The following is a 19,644-nucleotide window of genomic DNA, read 5'->3' on the forward strand; positions in this document are numbered from 1 at the left end:
TTAGTAAAATCAAAACTTACCGACAAGCTATTCTGTATCCACTTATGATAATAGTTGGGTGTACTTTGTATTTTATTAAATTGCTAGCATTTTTTAAAAGTTCTGCAGCAATAATGACCTAAATAAATATTTATGTTTAAAAAAAAAAGAAGTTTTGGGCTGAATTATTTTGAGCATAAGAAAGTTATAAATGCATACCAAGAAAAACTGACTTTGTTGTTTTTTTCTAAGTTTGCAGTCTCCATGTTAGCCAGTTGCTTTAAGTCTATAAAATATATGCTGCAATCTAAATACTTTATAATTTATTTAAGCGCGTTTAATTCGAAAGAGTTTTAATATATGATGTCATTGTAGGATTTTTTCTTTTTAAAACATTTTTTTTTTTTGAATTAATATCATTTGTTTTTGTTTTATTTGTTTTTTAAAATAGGCGTTTATCATAAAAGCTTTTTATAAAAAGCTAATGAAAAGAATGTTTTTAAATAGAGGGCTTATTAAATAGAGGGCAACAACCTTATAAAATTAGAATTTCTATGATATACACTTAAATATAATAAATATATAAAAATCACTTTGATCACTTTATTATATATTCTGAATTTTTTTTTATATAAACAATGTGAACTTTTTTACTAGTTTATATAAGCCGTTTATTGCAGTTTTTTTCTCCAATCAAAATGACATTTTGCAATTATCCAGATAGCAAATAAAATTGTCAATGTGTCGCAGCACGTGTTAAAAAACACATTAAATTTAATACTTCCTAATTTAAGCCATATTAGACAAGTATTTTATATTAAAACCTCTCTCAAAATTACAAATCAAAAAACTACCAAAATTGACAATAAAAAGTTTTTCATTAAATGATCTCAATTTTAAAATTGACCTGATAATACTACACTTTTTTGTAATCTTGACCAATAATTGTTCATATTTTAAAAATAAAAAAAGCAATACGTTTTTACAGAATAAATTTCACTAAATATATTCTCGCATGATTAAATAAGAATTTCGAGAATATTTGTACTCAATGAAAAGTTTAGCAAATAAATGCTGTTAATTAAACTTTTAACTTCAAAATGAGGTCAACTCTTACGCTACCAGCTGTTTTAGGGATCATCAAAATTATGCAATGCTAAATTTATATAAAAAAACAGAAGTAGGAGATTTTTGGCTCTTTTTTGTAGCAATTTTAATTAAATTTAATGGGCTATTTTGATTTTTTTATTTAACTTAAAGCTCTGCGAGAGAAAACTTTTTTGTTTTGTTTATAAGTAAAATTTAGCGTTGCATAATTTATAGACAATTCCTAAACAAATATCTTTTTACTGTGACCGCACATTTTTTTGAACAAAGTTTGGATAGCTTAACATTGACAACTAATTAAAATTTGAATAGTAAATCTCTTTAAAAGCATAACGAACTATATAAGCTAAACAAAATTTATTACTATATAAGCTAAATTACTATGTAAGCTAAACAAATTAACTTTTTGATTAATGTTGTAAGTCCAAAACAAAACTCATTTAATTTATAAAAAGAATGTCTTTCTTCAAAAAACTATTGTAACAACTTAGCTAAATACTTATACATGTTAAACTTTACAGTGTTAACGCTGCTTTATTTTAAAACTAAATTTAAAGAAGTTTTTTATTAAGGATTACTGAAGATTTTTTAACTTTGTCAAGTGATAACTTTTTATAATTATATAATGACTCTTATTTGTTCTTTAGAGTTAATTAAACTTTACAAACCAAACAAACTATATGTGTATAGAGTGAAAATTTATGTACAAAACAAGATAAATTGTGAAGCAACCAGCGGCTTGCGGTCAAAATTTAAAAAAATTCAAAAGTTGCTGTTGGTGGCTTGCGGAGTTAAAATAATTTTTTTTTCAGAATCTTAATAAGGATAATAATCATTTAATAACAATAAATATAACACAAAAATAATTTATAGCAATAGACAAGCTTAAAATATCTGAAATACTTTATTCATATTTTGAATGCAAACTTCATGAAATTTAGAAAATAAAATAACTAAAGATATTCTATAGTAATTTATGATAAAAAAATTTTTTTTATATAATAATAACTAAACTAACTCTTTAGTATTCTATAATTTAAAAAAAAAAATCTATAATTTGAAGAAAAAAAAGAACTTTGAGATTTCTTATTGAAATTCTACAATCATATCATATACTAAAACTCTTTGGAATTTAATGCACTAAATAAATTATAAAGTCTGTAGATTGCAGTGTATATTTTAAAGACTTATAGCAACTGGCTAACATGGAGACAGCTTCAAGTTAAACAACAAAGTTAGTTTTTCTTCGTATATGTTTATTATTTTGTCTTAGTCACTCATGCTTTTTTGTCTTAGTCACTCATTTATTTATTTTTATTCATTTATTATTTTGTTTTTCTCTTTTATATGAACAAAACTTGTATCGACACTTTGGGATCCTAAACTTAGCAGCTTTAAAAAAAGCTGCTCATAAGTTTAGCATGCATAAAAGCTTTTAAAGAGAGCTTTTATAAATTTATTGCAGAAAAACTAATAGATCGTAAACTGTGGTGCAATGTTGCTTTCAGAAAATCATTATTAAAACCAATAATTGTCCATAGGCACCACAATGAAAAATATAATAGTTGTTGTATTGTAGATATGCTACAAGGTGGTGGTGGTGCAGTTGGTATTTGGAGCTAATATACGATGGTCCAGGTCTACACATGTTATACAATGGTCTAATGGACCAACATAGATACATTGACACCCTCAGAAACTATTTAATGCCTACATAAGACTTTTTTTTTTGAGTTGTTCAACCAATCAAAAAAAAAAATTATTCTGGGATCTCAGAAAGCCACTAAATTCAAAAGATGTTTTTAAAGAAAAAATCTTTTACAAATAATTCTTTTATTGTCATTTCATCTTTGGGAGAGTGACTAAGCCAACTACAGACGAGGAGGCTAGTAAATTGTGGTTATGACCTCTTAACTCTATAACTCCGAAACACGAACCTTGATGAACAAGGTCGCTGCATACATAGCAAACTTTTTAGCATTTTTGTAAAAATCGTGTTGAGAAATTAATAAAAGATTAATTTTTATAACACATTATAAAACTGTACTACAAGAGGAATAAAAAAACTTATCCACCATTTTTAAACTTAATTTCTTTATAAAAATTATACAACTTACAACAGAAGTTGTCCCATCGCCTACTTCTTGGTCTTGTAAATATGCAAGTTCACAAAGTATTTTTGCAGCAGGATGCTCCACATCTAAGAGTTTTAAGATAGTTGCACCATCATTTGTTATAGTAACATCCTAAAAACAAAATTTTTCTTAATAATTTTTATATTCAGAGGTGTACATTGAATGTTTGAGTTTTGACACTTACAGGCATTGTGCAAATTCCAAATTTTTGTACGTTTATGCTTATGTCAAATGAGAATGTTTTGCTAAGAATTGCGATGCATGGAGCTTTTGAACAAAAAAAACCCTATTTTTGGACCCACTCAGCCCCTATTGTGTGGGAGCAATGAATTTATAAAATATTTTCTTTACTTTATTTTATTTTTATCTCAATTTATATTCATCAATAAATCTTGAATTTCATGCAATAATCTCTGTGTTGAGTTTTTTTGACCCTGCAAAGTTTACAGCCCCTTCAAATTAAGGGGAGTCAAAACTTTATGTGGTCATTATTTTCAAAAAATAAGAGATTATTGCATGATATTTAAAATTAGTTGATGAATATAAATTTAGATAAAAATAGTAAAGAAAATATTTTTGCTCCTAAATAAAAATCTTGTTGCTCCCACATTAAGGGCTGGGTGGGCCAAAAAATCCATTAGCATGAAAATACAAAAGTTTGGAGTTTGCACTAGGCCTGTAATGTAAAAACTCAAATATCTAAAAATCCAGTGTACATTAGGGTGTTGACTTTTTGGTATCTCTAGTTTCCAATACAAAAACATGAACTTTGGTTTGAAAGTAACTGAAACGTCATTGGTTTTATTTAATTTTTGAATAAGACCACCCACCATGACCCTTGATTACGCACTGCTCCCATATATCAGTGTAATTTTTTCTTCTTCAAAAGTATATCAACCTGGGTTTCAGGTTGATATACTTTTGAAAAGTACCAGAATTTTACGGGGATTTTAGAAATGATAATGGTTTTAAATAAAAATGAATTTCTAAAATTTTATATAAATAAACAACAATTTTTAACTAAAAGTTGAAAAGGTCATTTTTTTTATGACATTTTATTTGCGATATATTTTTTTAAAAATATTTCTTTAGAAAAGATTATGAATTTTGGGTATCAATCAAACAAAGGTATCTATTAGTTCTAAATCAACTAACCTTGACAAAAAAGGCTGCTGCACAGAGAAACAAGTTAAGCAAAAAAAAAAAAAAAGTGAAAAAGCACAACTACATTACATTACAAAAACCAAATAAAATTAACTTGGTTTAATATTAAAACTCAACAAGAATAGTTAAATGATGCTTTTCATAGAAATTTCTACCAAAGTAGCAAAAGAAAGCGTCTATACACTATATGCAAACAAAACAAGTTATATTAATTGATGTAGAAATGCTATCCAATCTGAAAATGATCTAAACAAAAACAAAAAGCAGAAACAAACAACAAAGACCAAGAGGTAAAGGTTCATCCTTTTAAATACATAAATATTTATTTTAAACCTATTTAATTGTAAACTTTTTGCAAATTTATTGTAACATACTATTTTTTTAAATAAAATACATTTTCATATATTTGTTCAAATCAAATTTGAAAAAGTAAAAAGTTCATCACCACGACACATTGAATTAATTTGTTATTCTCGGTGTTACATAAGAGTATTTCTGATATTACCTGCATCAATGTTGGCAAATTATTAGAGCTGTGGCTCAGAATCAAGAAGTCGAAGGTTTGAGTCTGGCTCTAGCCAGATAAGCAATATTAGTAAGGAAAGAGGTACTACCTGGGTAAATACTATTATGTGGTGTTTTAGGATAAGGCCATAAGTTTTTTTTAATTATTAAAACTTTTTTAAATAATTTTTAATTTTAGTTGTTGGATTTTTTGATACTTAATGTAATTTGCAAAATGATATATAACAACTAAAAATAATTGTTTATAGAATATTTTTTTATCATGATTTCTAATTATAATCATTTTATTAAAAACAGATATTTTTGAACAAAACTGGTTCATAAACCTAACTTATGTCATAAGAATTTTACCAAAATTTGATTAATAACAAACGAAGTATTTTAAAATACAAATATTTACATAAAAAAATGTCTGTTGTAAACTTTAAGAGCCATTATCCCTAAATTGTGAAATAGTGAAAAAATGTGACACTTTCAAATTTATCACAATATTTTGCTGAGAGACTTGAAACCTATAAAAAATTTTTTAAACATCTGGGCCTGCAAGCAACAACTATAAGAGTTGGACTAGATGAGTAAGAGTTTTTGGAGCACTTAGAAACAGTCACAGAAAAAAGATGAGACTTAATTGAATGACGTGTAGCACAAGAATGAATTTTAGTAGATAGCACAAGAGACAAGAGACGCTAGCTCTTTAGAGCAGTATTAAAGTATTCGTAGAAAAGAGAAGAAGAAACAACATTACGACGATGTGATAATGTTTAGAGGTTGGCTGCAAGAGCAGGTCCAACTATGTTTATAATGCATTTTTGCACCTTGTCTAAAAGAGAAAAGGCACCATTAGAAGATCTACCTCAGATAAGAAAGTGTCAAGCTCAATAAACATATACAACCTTAACAGATGCTAATTTGGCAATGGATTTAATATACGGTTTCCAAAAAAGATCGGAAGAAAGAGTTATTTCTAGAAGATGAAGGGTAGATGACTAATCAAGTACATTACTGTTCATAAATATGGGAAGATCTAAATTATTGTGATAACGATTGGCTGAAAAAAATTGAGTTTTATCTGAATTAAAGTTCACCAGTCACTGTGAGCCCCATGCTGTAGCAGAAGTGAGATCCTTTTCAAGCTCAGATGCCCCATCCAAGCAATCAAAGTGTTGGCTTCTTATCACGATAAGAATAAATGGTAGTATCATCAGCAAACAATGCCATCTTAGATGTGAGAATATCTGGAAGATTGTAAATTAAAAGTAATGGAAAGTAATGTTAATTAAAATGAATACCTGGATATAAAGGAAATAAAATGAATATCTGGAATTAAAGAGAATATCTGAAAGATTGTTAATTAAAAGTAAATGGAAGTAACGTTAATTAAAAAGAGTATGGGGCCAAGGATAGACCTCGAGGAACCCCTGAAGTTACAGGATATAAAGAAGAGTGCTGTCCATCAAGAATAACTTTTATACTACGATTGGAAAGAAAGGAATCAATAATTTTAAAGATGTTACCGTAAGAAGAAAGCTTATGGAGAAGACCAGCATGCTAATCTTTATCAAAAGCTTTAGTAATGTCAAGAGCGATGGCCGTAACTAATGGAGCAGTAGTTAGATAAGTCAGATCACTCTCCAGGATTTTTGATAAATAGAGATAACTAATCCCGCTTTCCAGCATGCCAGAAAATAAGACTCTGATAAGCACTTGTTAAATAGTTTTGAAAGTAGAACACTTCTGCAAGACTATAACAGGTTTCTGCAAGACTATAACAGGTATTCTGGAGAACACTTCTGCAAGACTATAACAGGTATGTTGTCTGGACCACAAGCTGTAGAAGAATCTAAGAAGAAAATTAATTTAGATATAGAAGCTGGAGTGATACGAATGTCAAGCAATGGATCAACCTGTTTGATGGCTATATCATGTAGAATGTAACTAGTGGAATCAAGAGATATTGATGAAAAATTCTTAGCAAACAATTCAGCTTTGCCTTTAGGTGAGGTAGCAAAGTCTGAACCATACAAGAGAGGTGATACTTTTAAAGATACGATATTATTGATACTGTTAAAGATTCTCTAGAAGTCACGAGAGCTAAAATTTTTGTGATGAATTACGAGATTTTATGACCTGAGAGTAGTGAGCTTTGGCGTTAGACAAAACCTTTTTACAAACTGACAAATGAATTTTAAAAGCCTAAGATTATAACTTGATTTGGACATTTTAGTTTCCTAATTATTGAAAAAAAAAAAAATAGCATTAAGCATAGAATGCCTATGAATGCATGTAAAAGCACACTACACAAACACAGAACATTATTCTCAGTGAACCAATAAAAACTCAATTTTTCTGTAGGAACAGAAAAAAGTATGAACAGTTGTCTTGTAGACATTTATAGGTAGGGTTTTTTTAAACACATTAACTTCCTCTAAGTCAAGAAAACAATCATAGAGGCAAAGCTAGATTTTCTCCATAAAAAAACAACAAAACTTTTTTTCACTATAGGAATAACCCTAAAAATGTAACTTCAGCAGTACTAAAACATTACTCGCCATAGGACTAACCCTACAAATGAAGCTAAGATAGCTCAACCTAAGAGGTCTTTCAAGGCCTTTAAAGATACTTAACAGTAATAGTAGCTTTCTTTGGTGACCAATCAAAGTTAGTGTTCTGTGTAATAATCATGATGTTAAAATATTCCTTTGTTAGGGAAGACAAAGCTCTTTAGCCATGGTCAGACAATTTACCTTAAATTTCCTTAAAAACCCTGGATCACCTCAGTCTTGTTCTGCAAAACAAGTAATCACCAGAAAAAGAATTCATTCATTTACTTAAGACTTACTCAAATCATTATTTTTTTAAACTTAAAAAAAAAAAATGGTGTTAAAACTAGTTGCTAAAAATAAAACCAAATTATCTAAAAGTCAAAATTGTCTAAATTGACAATTGGAAGAAATGCGCCTAATAATCAGTTTTTGTTATATAAGTTGTGAGAATTTTTATGCCTTATTCTATTCTTAATCGATGGTTCAACACTTGTGTAGAACCATGGATGTTTAACTTTAATAACAAAAAAAAGTAAAATAAGGTAAACCCATAGTGCAAATAACAATGCTAAGTGAACCCTAAACATCATTTAACAAAATGCCACTTATAAAACCTTTTAAAATACTAAAAACAAATATATCGGAAATTAAAATATTGAAATATATGTTTTTCAATGATTAGTCAAGGAAAAACAATAGATTAAAACAATAATATGTCGAAACTGATTAATAAAGGACAAACAATAATAATAATAAAAAAACTTACACCAATATCATCTACTAACATTTTATCAAGACCAACAGGACCAAGTGAAGACTTCACTATGTTTGCAATTGAACATGCTGCCATGACTAAGTTATTAAAAAAAAAGTAATCAGAAAAATAAGTAAAATAAAAAGCGATCAATACAAAATGATACTCTGATTCTCAGATCACCTGAGATTTTAGTCAGAAAGTGTTTATTAAATAAAATGCTCTAGTGTGTAAACAAAGTTGAAGTCATATAAATCAGTTTTTTTAAGAGGCAAATTTGCAAAAAAAATTTTGATCAAATCTTTTAAAAAACAGATTCATTAAAAAACATAAAAAAGCACATATCTATATTTTTTATGATTTTTAACACTTTTATGTTTTGTTTAATTTAATTTTATATACAACAGTAATTGCTTAAATTGTTTTTCTTTGTTAAAGTCAAACATTCAGTTAGTCGAACTGTTTTCCTTGGTCTCTCGGAACTTCGAGTTAACTGTAATTAACTGTAAATTATTAAACTTAATGCTGCTAATATTTTAAACTATTCTGTGACACGCCTGTCTTTATGTAAGGGTCCAATCACATAATCAAAAACTTTAGTGTTTTTAAATATTTTAAATGTTTTAATATGCTTTGAAGCTATTAGCTGCAAAATGAAATAGTTTTAATAAACTACTTTGGTTATTCTAAAATAAAATAAAAAAAACACATACATATTGATCAATTCTAAGCAACTTTAAATATAGCATAAAAAGGTTAAAAACTAATAAACAAAGGGATCCGAAAATGATTCAATTAAATGCAAAAAAGTTCAAAATTAATAAATGGGGTAGAGGGAAGGAGGTGTACACCTATTATCAAGGATATGTATAAAAATTTTTAGGTTAATAGCTAATAAATTTTTAATTATTGATTTAAATTGCAATTGACACTGTTTTAAGGATACACTTATGAAAATTAAACAAAAGAAACTAAATTACAACAATTATTATAAAATGAAATGGTTGATAGGTCTTCTCCTTCACGTACATGTACTGATTACTTAGTTTTAAAACAATTTTCTTTTTTTATTTTATTTATGATTACTTACATTTTCAAAATTTATTGCATAATACTTTATTTAAATTGCCTTACTGTTAAAAAATAAATGATTTAACATTTATTTATATAGAAATTTTTTTCGTGTGAACACAATAAGTACAATTTTAGGATAACAAAAAATTTTACAAAATAAAATATAAAATGACTTTGAATTTTTTTGTCCATAAATAAAGATGTGTGTCACAGAAAATGAAACTTATACATAGCAGACTTAGAAATAATACTTAGATTAATTTTATCTTATATGAAAAAATGTAAACATAAACAGTGCATCTGTTAAACAACCATACACTAATTTGACATTAAAAAAACTTTTAGCTGCAAACTGCTTTTTGGTTTGACAGAATAATGTTAAAACTAATCAAAATTAATAGATCTGCAGTTCAATTAATTTTGTATTCTTTTTTTAAAAGATATTCAATTTTTTTCAATCAAAAAACTATATATTTTTATATTTAATTTTCTTCAGTTTATGTGAACTATCTTTGGGTATACACCTTGAATAGTGTAAAAATTTATTTAGAAAAGGCTCAAATCCGCAAACCCCAGCTTTCAGCAAAATTGCTTTATAAACCTGTTATTTAAGTAGCATTTTTAAACATTTTTTTTTTCACATCAGTTTATGTACATAATATATAATGTTAAATCGACTTTTGCATTGCCTTTGTTACACAAAAACTTGTAGTAACAAATAAAAAATTGGAAAAAGTATCCCAAACCATTTTGTTCTCTTATATCTTTTCCAGAAGTTCTTTCGCCACCCAAAACTAACGATGCCATTGTAGCTTCTAGTAATGCTCAAAGGAAACAGCTTAATGATTCGCAAGTAAAGTTCTAGAACATGCGCCGGCTGAACATAAATTTTGCGCAATTTGTCTATTTTACATAATACGTCGCATTTAAATATTTTTAGCTCTTCATTTAATAATAAGTAATAATTATATATATATATATATATATATATATATATATATATATATATATATATATATATATATATATATATATATATATATATATATATATATATATATATATATATATATATATATATATATATATATATATATATATATATATAATTATATAGGTAATAATAATAAAGAAGTAAATAAACTTAAACAATATAAAGTATCAAGCTAATTAACTGGAATCTGTAATTATACACCGAAACATATACAAGGCAAATATGAAGGTAGTAATCCGTAAAGAGGTCATACTTTTTGAGAAAAAATAAATATAGTACCAATATTTTCTTAATATACTTCATATATTTTTATCATATACTTCATATATTTTCTCCATAAACTTTTTTAATACTAGTTGCTCTAAGTTTATTTATATACGTTTTAATGCATGGCACTAACAGTTAAAACTGTAAATTTTAAGTAATAACTTAACTGTTGAAAAACCGTAGAGATAATTTAAAATGGACTATTGTGTCAAAAGGCGGCGTTACTGGTAGATTTCAAACTCAGAATCTGTTCTCCTTTGAAAATTGTAACAACTATTTAATTTCGTAATGTATTGACACCTATAGTTACTTTTTGATAAACTATGGATGAAGGGTTGCCAGCTGGCATTTGATCTTAAAAAGACATCTTTTGAACGTTCAAAAGACGTTCAGAACGTCAAAAGAGGTTTTTTTAGAACCAAATGCCGGCTGGGTGTTATCACGCATTATCATTAACTGTACTGTTTCATCCGCTATTTTTCAAATTAAATATAGAATATAAGCAAGATTGAACTAGATGCTTTTATAGGCTTAAAATACCTTTGCGGCTGTATGATCACAAGAAATTACCTAGTAAAATTTCTATGGTCGAAGAAAGGCTGTTATAAAAACCATGCTGCGTGCTTAATTTCAAGACATCATGTAAAATATTAGATTTGATATACGCTCAAGACGTTGAGAGTTCTATCAAAGTGACAAGTTTGCTCTTATGTCATGGTTGCTGAAAAGATTTCTAGAAAACAGCCAGTAATGCTATATACTTGAGAAATTTTTAACATTAGATGGAGAGTTGTTCTCAACTAAGGTTTAATGTTGCTTTACATTGTATATACCCAAAATGATTTTGCAATAAAACTTTTGTTACAAGTGTCAATCTTGTTGAATCAACAGGGCACCACTAATTATTAATATTTCTTTGACGGTCACTTAATTCCAATCATGAAAACAACAATAGGCATAATTTATAGCTGCTTCTGTTATGCCAGTAGTAAAAAGCTGCTCTTAATTACTGACATCACATCAAGCAACACAATATGTCAGTTCTCTACAGAGTCTAATATTAATGTTTTGTTTTTTAATCTCAAATTAAAATAACTGAAAAACCAGCAAACATATATTATCAAATTATATAATTATCATTTATAAATATATATTATAATATTATCAAAGTATATAAGCATATGAATCTTACAACAACATTACATTATTTTAGAACCTTTTATAACAATATTGACACCTGATCGATCCTGAAATAATAATTATGAAATCAATAGCTAAAAAATACAAAAGGGATAATCTTTATCATCAATATTATTGCTTTAAAACTGTTGACAAAATAATAGTAATGTTTAGCAAAATTATTTGTAATATAAATTTGTTTAATAAAACTAAATTAGTAATTTTTGCATAACTGTGACACAAATGTTAAATAGGGAAATTATAATAATGATTGGTAGTATCGTTTGTTATAACATTAGTAGCAATGTTAAAGTAATTATAGAAATTCCAATAGTTTTATATTAAGATCTGTTTTGTTAAAATAACTTATATGTTGTTTGCTGTCTTTTTATTGGTATTATTTATACTTATTGTTAACATTTATCAAAGGTTAGGTTACTATTAGTGTTAATTTAATGAATTATCTTAAGTAATTAGGAAATTTGATTTGATTTAAATATAAATTATGGGTCGTGGGAAGCATTGCAGTAAAGAAAAAAGAAAACTGATTTTAAATTTAAAAAAAAAAGTAAAAAGTAAAGTTTATTCATTCTGTGGTCTGATGTAAATCAAACTGTTTTATTTTGGTCAACAGGAGTCAGGGTATACGTAAGCAGTCCACCTAATTCTGCTTACAAACCGCAATACACTATAAAAGCTGTTAAACACGGTGGATCAAAAACAAGCATCTGTTTGTTTTATTATTACATTTTACATTTGAATAAACAGTAATAGTTTCAACAACAACAACAATTACAATAACAGTAAAAAAAAAAATCTTTATTTTGAGCACACTACTATTATGTTGTCCACAACTGTAAATAAAAAAAAAAAACTTAATTAAACAAATTTTAATCTTATAAATGAGTATAGAACAAGCTCTATAATAGTGAATGAGTATAATTTCACAAAAACGTTCCAGAAGGTCTTGCGCAAATTGAGAATAAAAAACAAATTTCATTATAAAAACTTATTATTAGTTATATCTTTTTGGTTGTATTCCTCCACGACTGTACGGTAAAAATTCATAGTACAAGCAAAAATTTTTTAATAAGACCAGTGGTTTACACAATTGGTACTCCACCGTATGGTTCTTCAGAAATCTTGTTAAAATAATTTAACCATTTCTAAGCAAAAATGTTTTTAGTTTTTAAATGTAAAGTACACAATGTGAAATGGAACTACTTTCCCTAATAAAATTTAACTCTCGTTTGGCGTGATTGCTTTGCATCCCTTCTTTACAATTAACAGAGCAGTTTTTTTTGATTATCAACGGTATTTCTTCAACGGTTTTTTTTGATTATCAAAGATATTAAAAATGACCTTGGAAAAAAAAGAAAAAAATAAATTATCTTGAAAACAAAAACAATCCTGTCGGTTCGTTATGGTTAAGGTTAAGTTGCAACTGATAATAACTACACAACAATATAACTCCCATGGATTCCAAAGCTAGGATCGAAATCAAGGTGAAAAACTCAAAAAAAGTTATTTTTACAACCCCACTTATTTTAAAAACAAATCTGTGCGGCCGTGGCGCAGTGGTTAGAATGCTTGTTTTATATGCAGGAGATCCAGGTTCGAAACGAGCTTTGGGCATATTTTCGCGTCACGGTAAGGAAAGAGGCGTGAACTTCCTGGTTAAAATGCACTTCCGCGGTGCTCTGTGACAAGACCGTTAGGACTTCTTGGGGCACCTAAAATGAAAAAATTAAAAAATTAAAATTAAATTAAATCTATGCAATTACTAATTAAAATTATTACCAAATAGCAGTCCTGATGTTTACAAACTTATAAATTATTACTTATTAACTAGAATTGACGTTAGAACACTATGGTTCTATCTCCCTTTTCTAATGTTGAGAGAATTTAAATTTCAATTTTTAATTATTTAAATATTTTACTATTCTTATTGTTATAGTATGTATATTGTTATAGTATGATGGTAGTACAGTTAATATCAATTGAAAAAATCGTATTCATATCAATAAAATAATAGTAGATTCCTAACTTTTTTATGGATTTCAAATAAAAATTTGGTATTTACATCTAATCTTTGATTAAAATGATTTATCATCAATTCTTATCCGTAGCAACGGTATGATTATTTTGTTGCTATGCATTTTTACAATGAAATTATCCTACAAAATGTAATAAAAACATCTTTATAAAATCTCAAAAAGAAAAGTATTGTCAAAAAAGTTTTACCAAAAAATCAAGGTTTCATGAAAACAGTAATAAAAAGATTTACATTTTAAAGGAAACCACTGCTATACTTTCAGACTGAAGTTCAATTGAAAATAGTCCAGGCTCATCCTCCTTCAAAAAGTTATCGAACAAATAAAGTGTACACGATCTTTAAAATATAAATGATGACTTTAACTTTATTATGAGATTTATTTTACCTAAAAACATAGTTATGCTTCGTTAATGTCTAGAAACTTTAGACATTTTATGCCGTTGATGATTTTATGCCGTAAATTTTATAAAAATTATTTTCCTTACTTTTTTGATCTTTATTAAGAAAGAAGAAAGCTTTCCATCTCATTCTTTTAATTAATGCTTCGGTTTTATCAAGTAATTGTATTCTGTAGTTCTTTATTGATGGAATCGGATTGAATAATTCAAGTTAGTTTTTTTCATTGCGTAGACGACTTGAGAAGAGTGCTCGACGTATGGAGCTAATTGATGTTGTTTTATTGTAGCAAGTTATGATACAAAGTCTCTTGTTCGTTGGAGAGTGATCAATATTAAGTAAATTGTTTACAAAATAGATCAGTATTATTATATAAAAAGTTTGATTATTTAAAAAAATACAACTTTGTGATGGAACTTAAAGTTTCATGCCCTTCGGCAATCATCAGCCATATTTTATTCTTTAAATTAAGAAAAAACCGTTAAAAAATACAAAATACAGAAATTGACAGAAAAAACATAACAAAGCAATGGAATGAGTTCTGACGTCAAAACAAACAAATAATATTTAATTAATTAGAAAATTGATCAATCACCCGTGTCGAATAGGGCGAGAAGAAATTTGTTTCGATGCCTGCACTTGGATAGCAACTTTTTTTGTTTAGTAGATTTTTATTTTTGGAAAATAGAATTTCATATTTTTCGTTTGTGCATAATTTGCAGGACTTTGTGGTTGGGTTGTAAGCATTGCATTGTCTAATTATTTTCCATTTAACAACTGGGTTTAAGTTAGCATCTTTTAATTTCCAAAATTCTTTTGACAACTCGGTGTCGTTTTTGTACTTTAGAATGTTAAATGATTTTATATGGTTGGCATATCTAATTTTGAATGGTGTTTCAGTTATACCGATGTAGGATTTGTTGACAGGAGTGTTAGTAGGATTATTGGAACTTATATTGGCTTGGTATAATAAATCCTACATTGGTATAAGTGAAACACCATTCAAAATTACATATAAAATCATTTAACATTCTAATGCTAACTTAAACCCAGTTGTTAAATGGAAAATAATAAGACAATGCAATGCTTACAACCCAACCACGAAGTCCTGCAAATTATGCACAAACGAAAAATATGAAATTCTATTTTCCAAAAATAAAAATCTACTAAACAAAAAAAGTGAAATGCTATCCAAGTGCAGGCATCGAAACAAATTTCTTCTCGCCCTCCTCGACACAGGTGATTGATGATTGTAAAAAGTAAAAAAAAAACTACAGGGTGTCCCAAATAGCACAATACTTAAAATATTCAATTAAATGTCAACAACTCAATTTTTACATTAATCTTTTTGAACTCCGTCCTCTTTTAGCCTGTGTAGCTCCCTCTTCTTCTATATCACCCATGGTTGATGATGTTGCTGCAGGTGGATTTCCAGGCAGTTTATCCCAGCTTTCTTTCTCTATGTTTTTAATTCGGCTACAAGTTTATTTTGTTTCAACTTTGAATATCTTTGTTTATATCTTTCAATTTGCTTCAAAATTTTCTTAATGTTTTCTTTTTCATCTTCTAAAGTTAGATTATATCTCACTTTGATTGTTTTTAGAATTGGCTTTAATTTTTCAATGAACTTTGAATGATGTTCAAAGGAAAATTCCTACTAGTTCTCTTTTTTTATCAAGAATATTTTGACACAAGTTATTCTTGAATCGTCTTAAATCAATAGGTATTCTCGAATCGTTCATAAAAATTGATTTTCATAATCACGCAACCTCGAATATCAACACGTACGAACAATTTAAGTTCGAATTTAAATTACTCAATTTCCTGGCATAACCTGTGGATTTTTTATATATGAAACTATAGAAAAGATAAAGAAAGCCTATGTTTTATAAAACAACTGAGTTTATTTGCGATCTTCTTCTGGCCTTTTTTTAACATTATTTTGTTGTTAGTCAAAGAAATATATATTCACATAATTTAGATTTTTTTGGGGTCCAAACAAAATTTATGTTTATACTTCAATTTTTCTTTTTCTGTAAAAAATTCACAAATTAAATACCATAGCCAGATCAGAATAAAATAATAAAAATAAATATTTATCTTTATTATTTTCTTCAACTTCAAACAGCAATAAAAACAAAATTGTTTTATGAATTTCAAATTTTTTTTTTGTACTTACCTACATAGAGTAAAACAGGGTAAAATGAAATAGCGAATGAAATAGTTATGACTATATTTATTCTTTTGCTTTTAATTAATTGTTGGATTATCTTTTTGCAAATATATTTAAATCATATTGTAAAGAATACTTTTCTGAGTAAGATGATATATAATGTTATTTTTGATGAAATTAAAATTATTATAAATTTTTAAGTTTTCGCATGCGTAATAAGATTTTTTTATTATTATTTTGAAAAATGAACTTAAAATTCTGGGAAGTTGAATTTGATATTGTTGAAGGTTGGATCGTTGAACGGAAGTTAAATTTAATATCGTTGAAAAAGTTTTTTGGTATATTTTTGCGCTGATCAAAAATCTTTTATTTCAGCATTAAATTTGCTATTTAGGAAAATAAGTTATGAATAAAAAACGGAAAAGGAGAGTTGTAGGGTTGAATGAAATACGCTTATAATAAGTGAAGCAATAGCTCACTTCTTAAAAGCGACTTTTTGTTATTAAATCTCAAGTTACCAATAAATATTTTGTATTAAAAAATTTATACTGATATTTTTCTGAATTTAAATGAATGACTTTTACTGACTGCTTTTATTAAATGATTCTAATCGATGAATTAAATACGCTAGTTACTCTCTTGTTAAATGTCTCTCTTGTTAATTAAGTCTCAACTGACCAAGGCATCTCTATAAAAGTTGTGCATAAATTTCAAATGGATTATTGTTAAATCTATTTTAATATAAAAGAAGCCTCGAAACAACTTGGATGCAAAGAAAAAAGAAAAACTATACACCGAACAGCAAAGTGTAAAAATTCATTGACGTCAAACTATGCAAGGACGCAAATGGCAGACTGCACTAAACACTACACTGAAAACCAACTGACACAATGGCCCTACTCAACTTCTTGTCAAATCACCCATGACACCAAAAACTAGGCTAGCATACAGCCAGACCCTCCGATACATCAAAATCATTTCAAACACGAGAGACCTGGAGGACGAACTCAAAAACCGGGAAAAAATTCTTGTCACAAAAGGGTACCTCTGGCCATGATTAATCACCAATCCAAAAAAACCCTAAAAAAAAATCAATTTGTGTCTTCCTTTGGTTTGCCGAGCAGTTCGGTAACTGAACTGCCGAGCAGTTCAGTTACCGAACTGCTCGGCAAACCAAAGGAAGACACAAATGAAAAATAACTACAATAACCACTACAACAACTCACACATCCAACCCATCATCCTACTCTTTGACTCCAAAGGACAAAAAATACAAGGCATTGTCATAAAACACTGGAGCATCATTTAAAACGACGCCTACCTTCACTGCATTTTACAATATAAACCAATGAGTGTATCCACGAACCAAAAATCATTAAAGGAGAAATTAGTAAGGATAAGACACAGACAAACACCGCAACATACTGGTGCCAGAAGAGCAGCGACGGAAACATAACAGGAAAACATTGCTCTTATACGCTACATGTAGTTAAAATTGTGTTTTTAAATAATAGATTTGTTTACACCTTTGATGATGTGGTTTTTACTCCCCTCAACCTATGCTCTCCTTATACCTGAGCTTTCTCTCTTAAAACTTGGCCTTTAACTTTTGCTTTAAGACAACATCCCCGCAAAACTAAATCAACACAAGACATTAATAAATCAAATGGAGCAAAAAAGCAGCAAAGCAAGCTAAAAGACAACGTAAGCTTAGCTCTAATGGCAAACAGCAAATAAACCAGGCAACAAGTCCAACGAAAATATTAGCTGCAAACCAATTTAAGTGTAAAAAGTGCCGAAAAGTTTTAGGCGAAACTTCAGCAAGTCAAAATATGGAGTAGTACCAGTGTGAAAATTCAAATCGGAAGGATTGAATTTTGGTATCGGATTGGAAATATCGCTTTTGGTATGCATGTCAAACAGCATACCAAAGCGATACGTAAAATGCGCTGAGTTTTACACAAAAAAGTGACGCACAACTGAAAACTCAACTCAACCTCTAGTACCTCCAAACGACTCAACATCATCACAAGAGTAAAAAAGTTTATTTTATTTGATTGATTTTTAATTGTTATTATTGATTTTTTTTTTTTTAATGATATTATTTATTGCTTTTTTTTTTTTTTTAATAAAGTGCTGTTTTAATTACATAAATATTTGCGTATTTCATTCTTCCCGGATGTCTGTGTAGAATAGAACTATTTTTTTTTCAATCCCATAAAGTTTCATACAAAACTTAAAAAAAAAAAAAGATCGTTTTGTATATACTTAAATACAGCTCGATATTCTCTACAACTTTAAAAAAATAATGATTAAAAATCTTTTTTCCGTAAAAAATAAATAATTAAAATTAATAAAAATAAATAATTAAAATAAATAAAAATATTCCATTTGACCCCATTTTACTCTATGTTGTAGATTGCATTCTACATTACTCTATGTTCTCCCATTTTACTCTATGTTTTACACAATATAAATTTACTATTTAAAATTAAAAAAATAATAAGTCAAAACAAAGTACATTTTTATGCTCTAGGCACACAGTACATAATCGTACATGGTCTATACTATATTTCTTTTTAATGTCATCTTAACGATTTATATATATACATATATAAAATCTTTTATGTCATTATGACTCTATTAATTATCATTAGTATTTGGATTAAATCGACTGTAGTTAAGCTGTCAAAAAATTGCCGCAAAATTGCTTTTGAGTAATACATAAAACCTTCAAGTTTAGGGATAATTATTATAGCAGCAGTGGTGTAGTGGTTAAAGATCTGGATTCAGAACTGAATCTTTTGTTTGAAACCGGCTCTGCCTATATATTTAACATTGGTAAGAAAGGTCTTTCTTTGTATTTTTCCTTTATATTTAAACGTAATCAAGAGGATGCAGTATTTAAAGTTCTCTTATGTTGTAATTATAACTACATTAATTTAAATCTCCTTCATTAAGACCGTAAGGAATAAGTACTAAGTCCTTAGACCGTATGGACCCTGATGGTTAAGACCGTAAGGACTTCTTAGAGCACATAAATAACTGTAAAAAATAAAAATAATAACTTTAAGAAAGTTGCAAGAATCATTGAAGATCCAATAAACGTAAATGCTCTTTAAATGACGAAGGTTTAAATTAATATAGTGAAAACTGCAACATAAGCAGAGGCGTGGAGTCGTAAAAAAAAAGTAGTAACTCCGACTCCAATTATTAACATTTTTAGAGTACGACTTTGACTCCGACTCTGACTCCAAAGCAAAATTTTTGAAAAATTCTTTGAATTCTTTCAAAAATA

General features: G+C 27.8%; 1 protein-coding gene across 1 annotated transcript in view; it reads right to left on the bottom strand.

Annotated features, from left to right (window-relative positions):
* Positions 1-10,232, bottom strand: part of LOC100210318 (T-complex protein 1 subunit alpha) — a 46,328-nt gene extending 36,096 nt beyond the window's left edge. The window contains exons 1-4 of the mRNA XM_065795258.1: positions 10,028-10,232; positions 8,220-8,305; positions 3,204-3,332; positions 21-118 (exon numbers count right to left, since the gene is read on the bottom strand). Coding sequence (XP_065651330.1) covers positions 21-118; positions 3,204-3,332; positions 8,220-8,305; positions 10,028-10,088 — 374 coding nt within the window. The 5' untranslated portion in view covers positions 10,089-10,232. The remainder of the gene's footprint in view (positions 1-20; positions 119-3,203; positions 3,333-8,219; positions 8,306-10,027) is intronic.
* Positions 10,233-19,644: the final 9,412 nt, after the last annotated feature.

Source organism: Hydra vulgaris, chromosome 04, assembly GCF_038396675.1.
Source record: "Hydra vulgaris chromosome 04, alternate assembly HydraT2T_AEP".
Classification (NCBI taxonomy): domain Eukaryota; kingdom Metazoa; phylum Cnidaria; class Hydrozoa; order Anthoathecata; family Hydridae; genus Hydra; species Hydra vulgaris.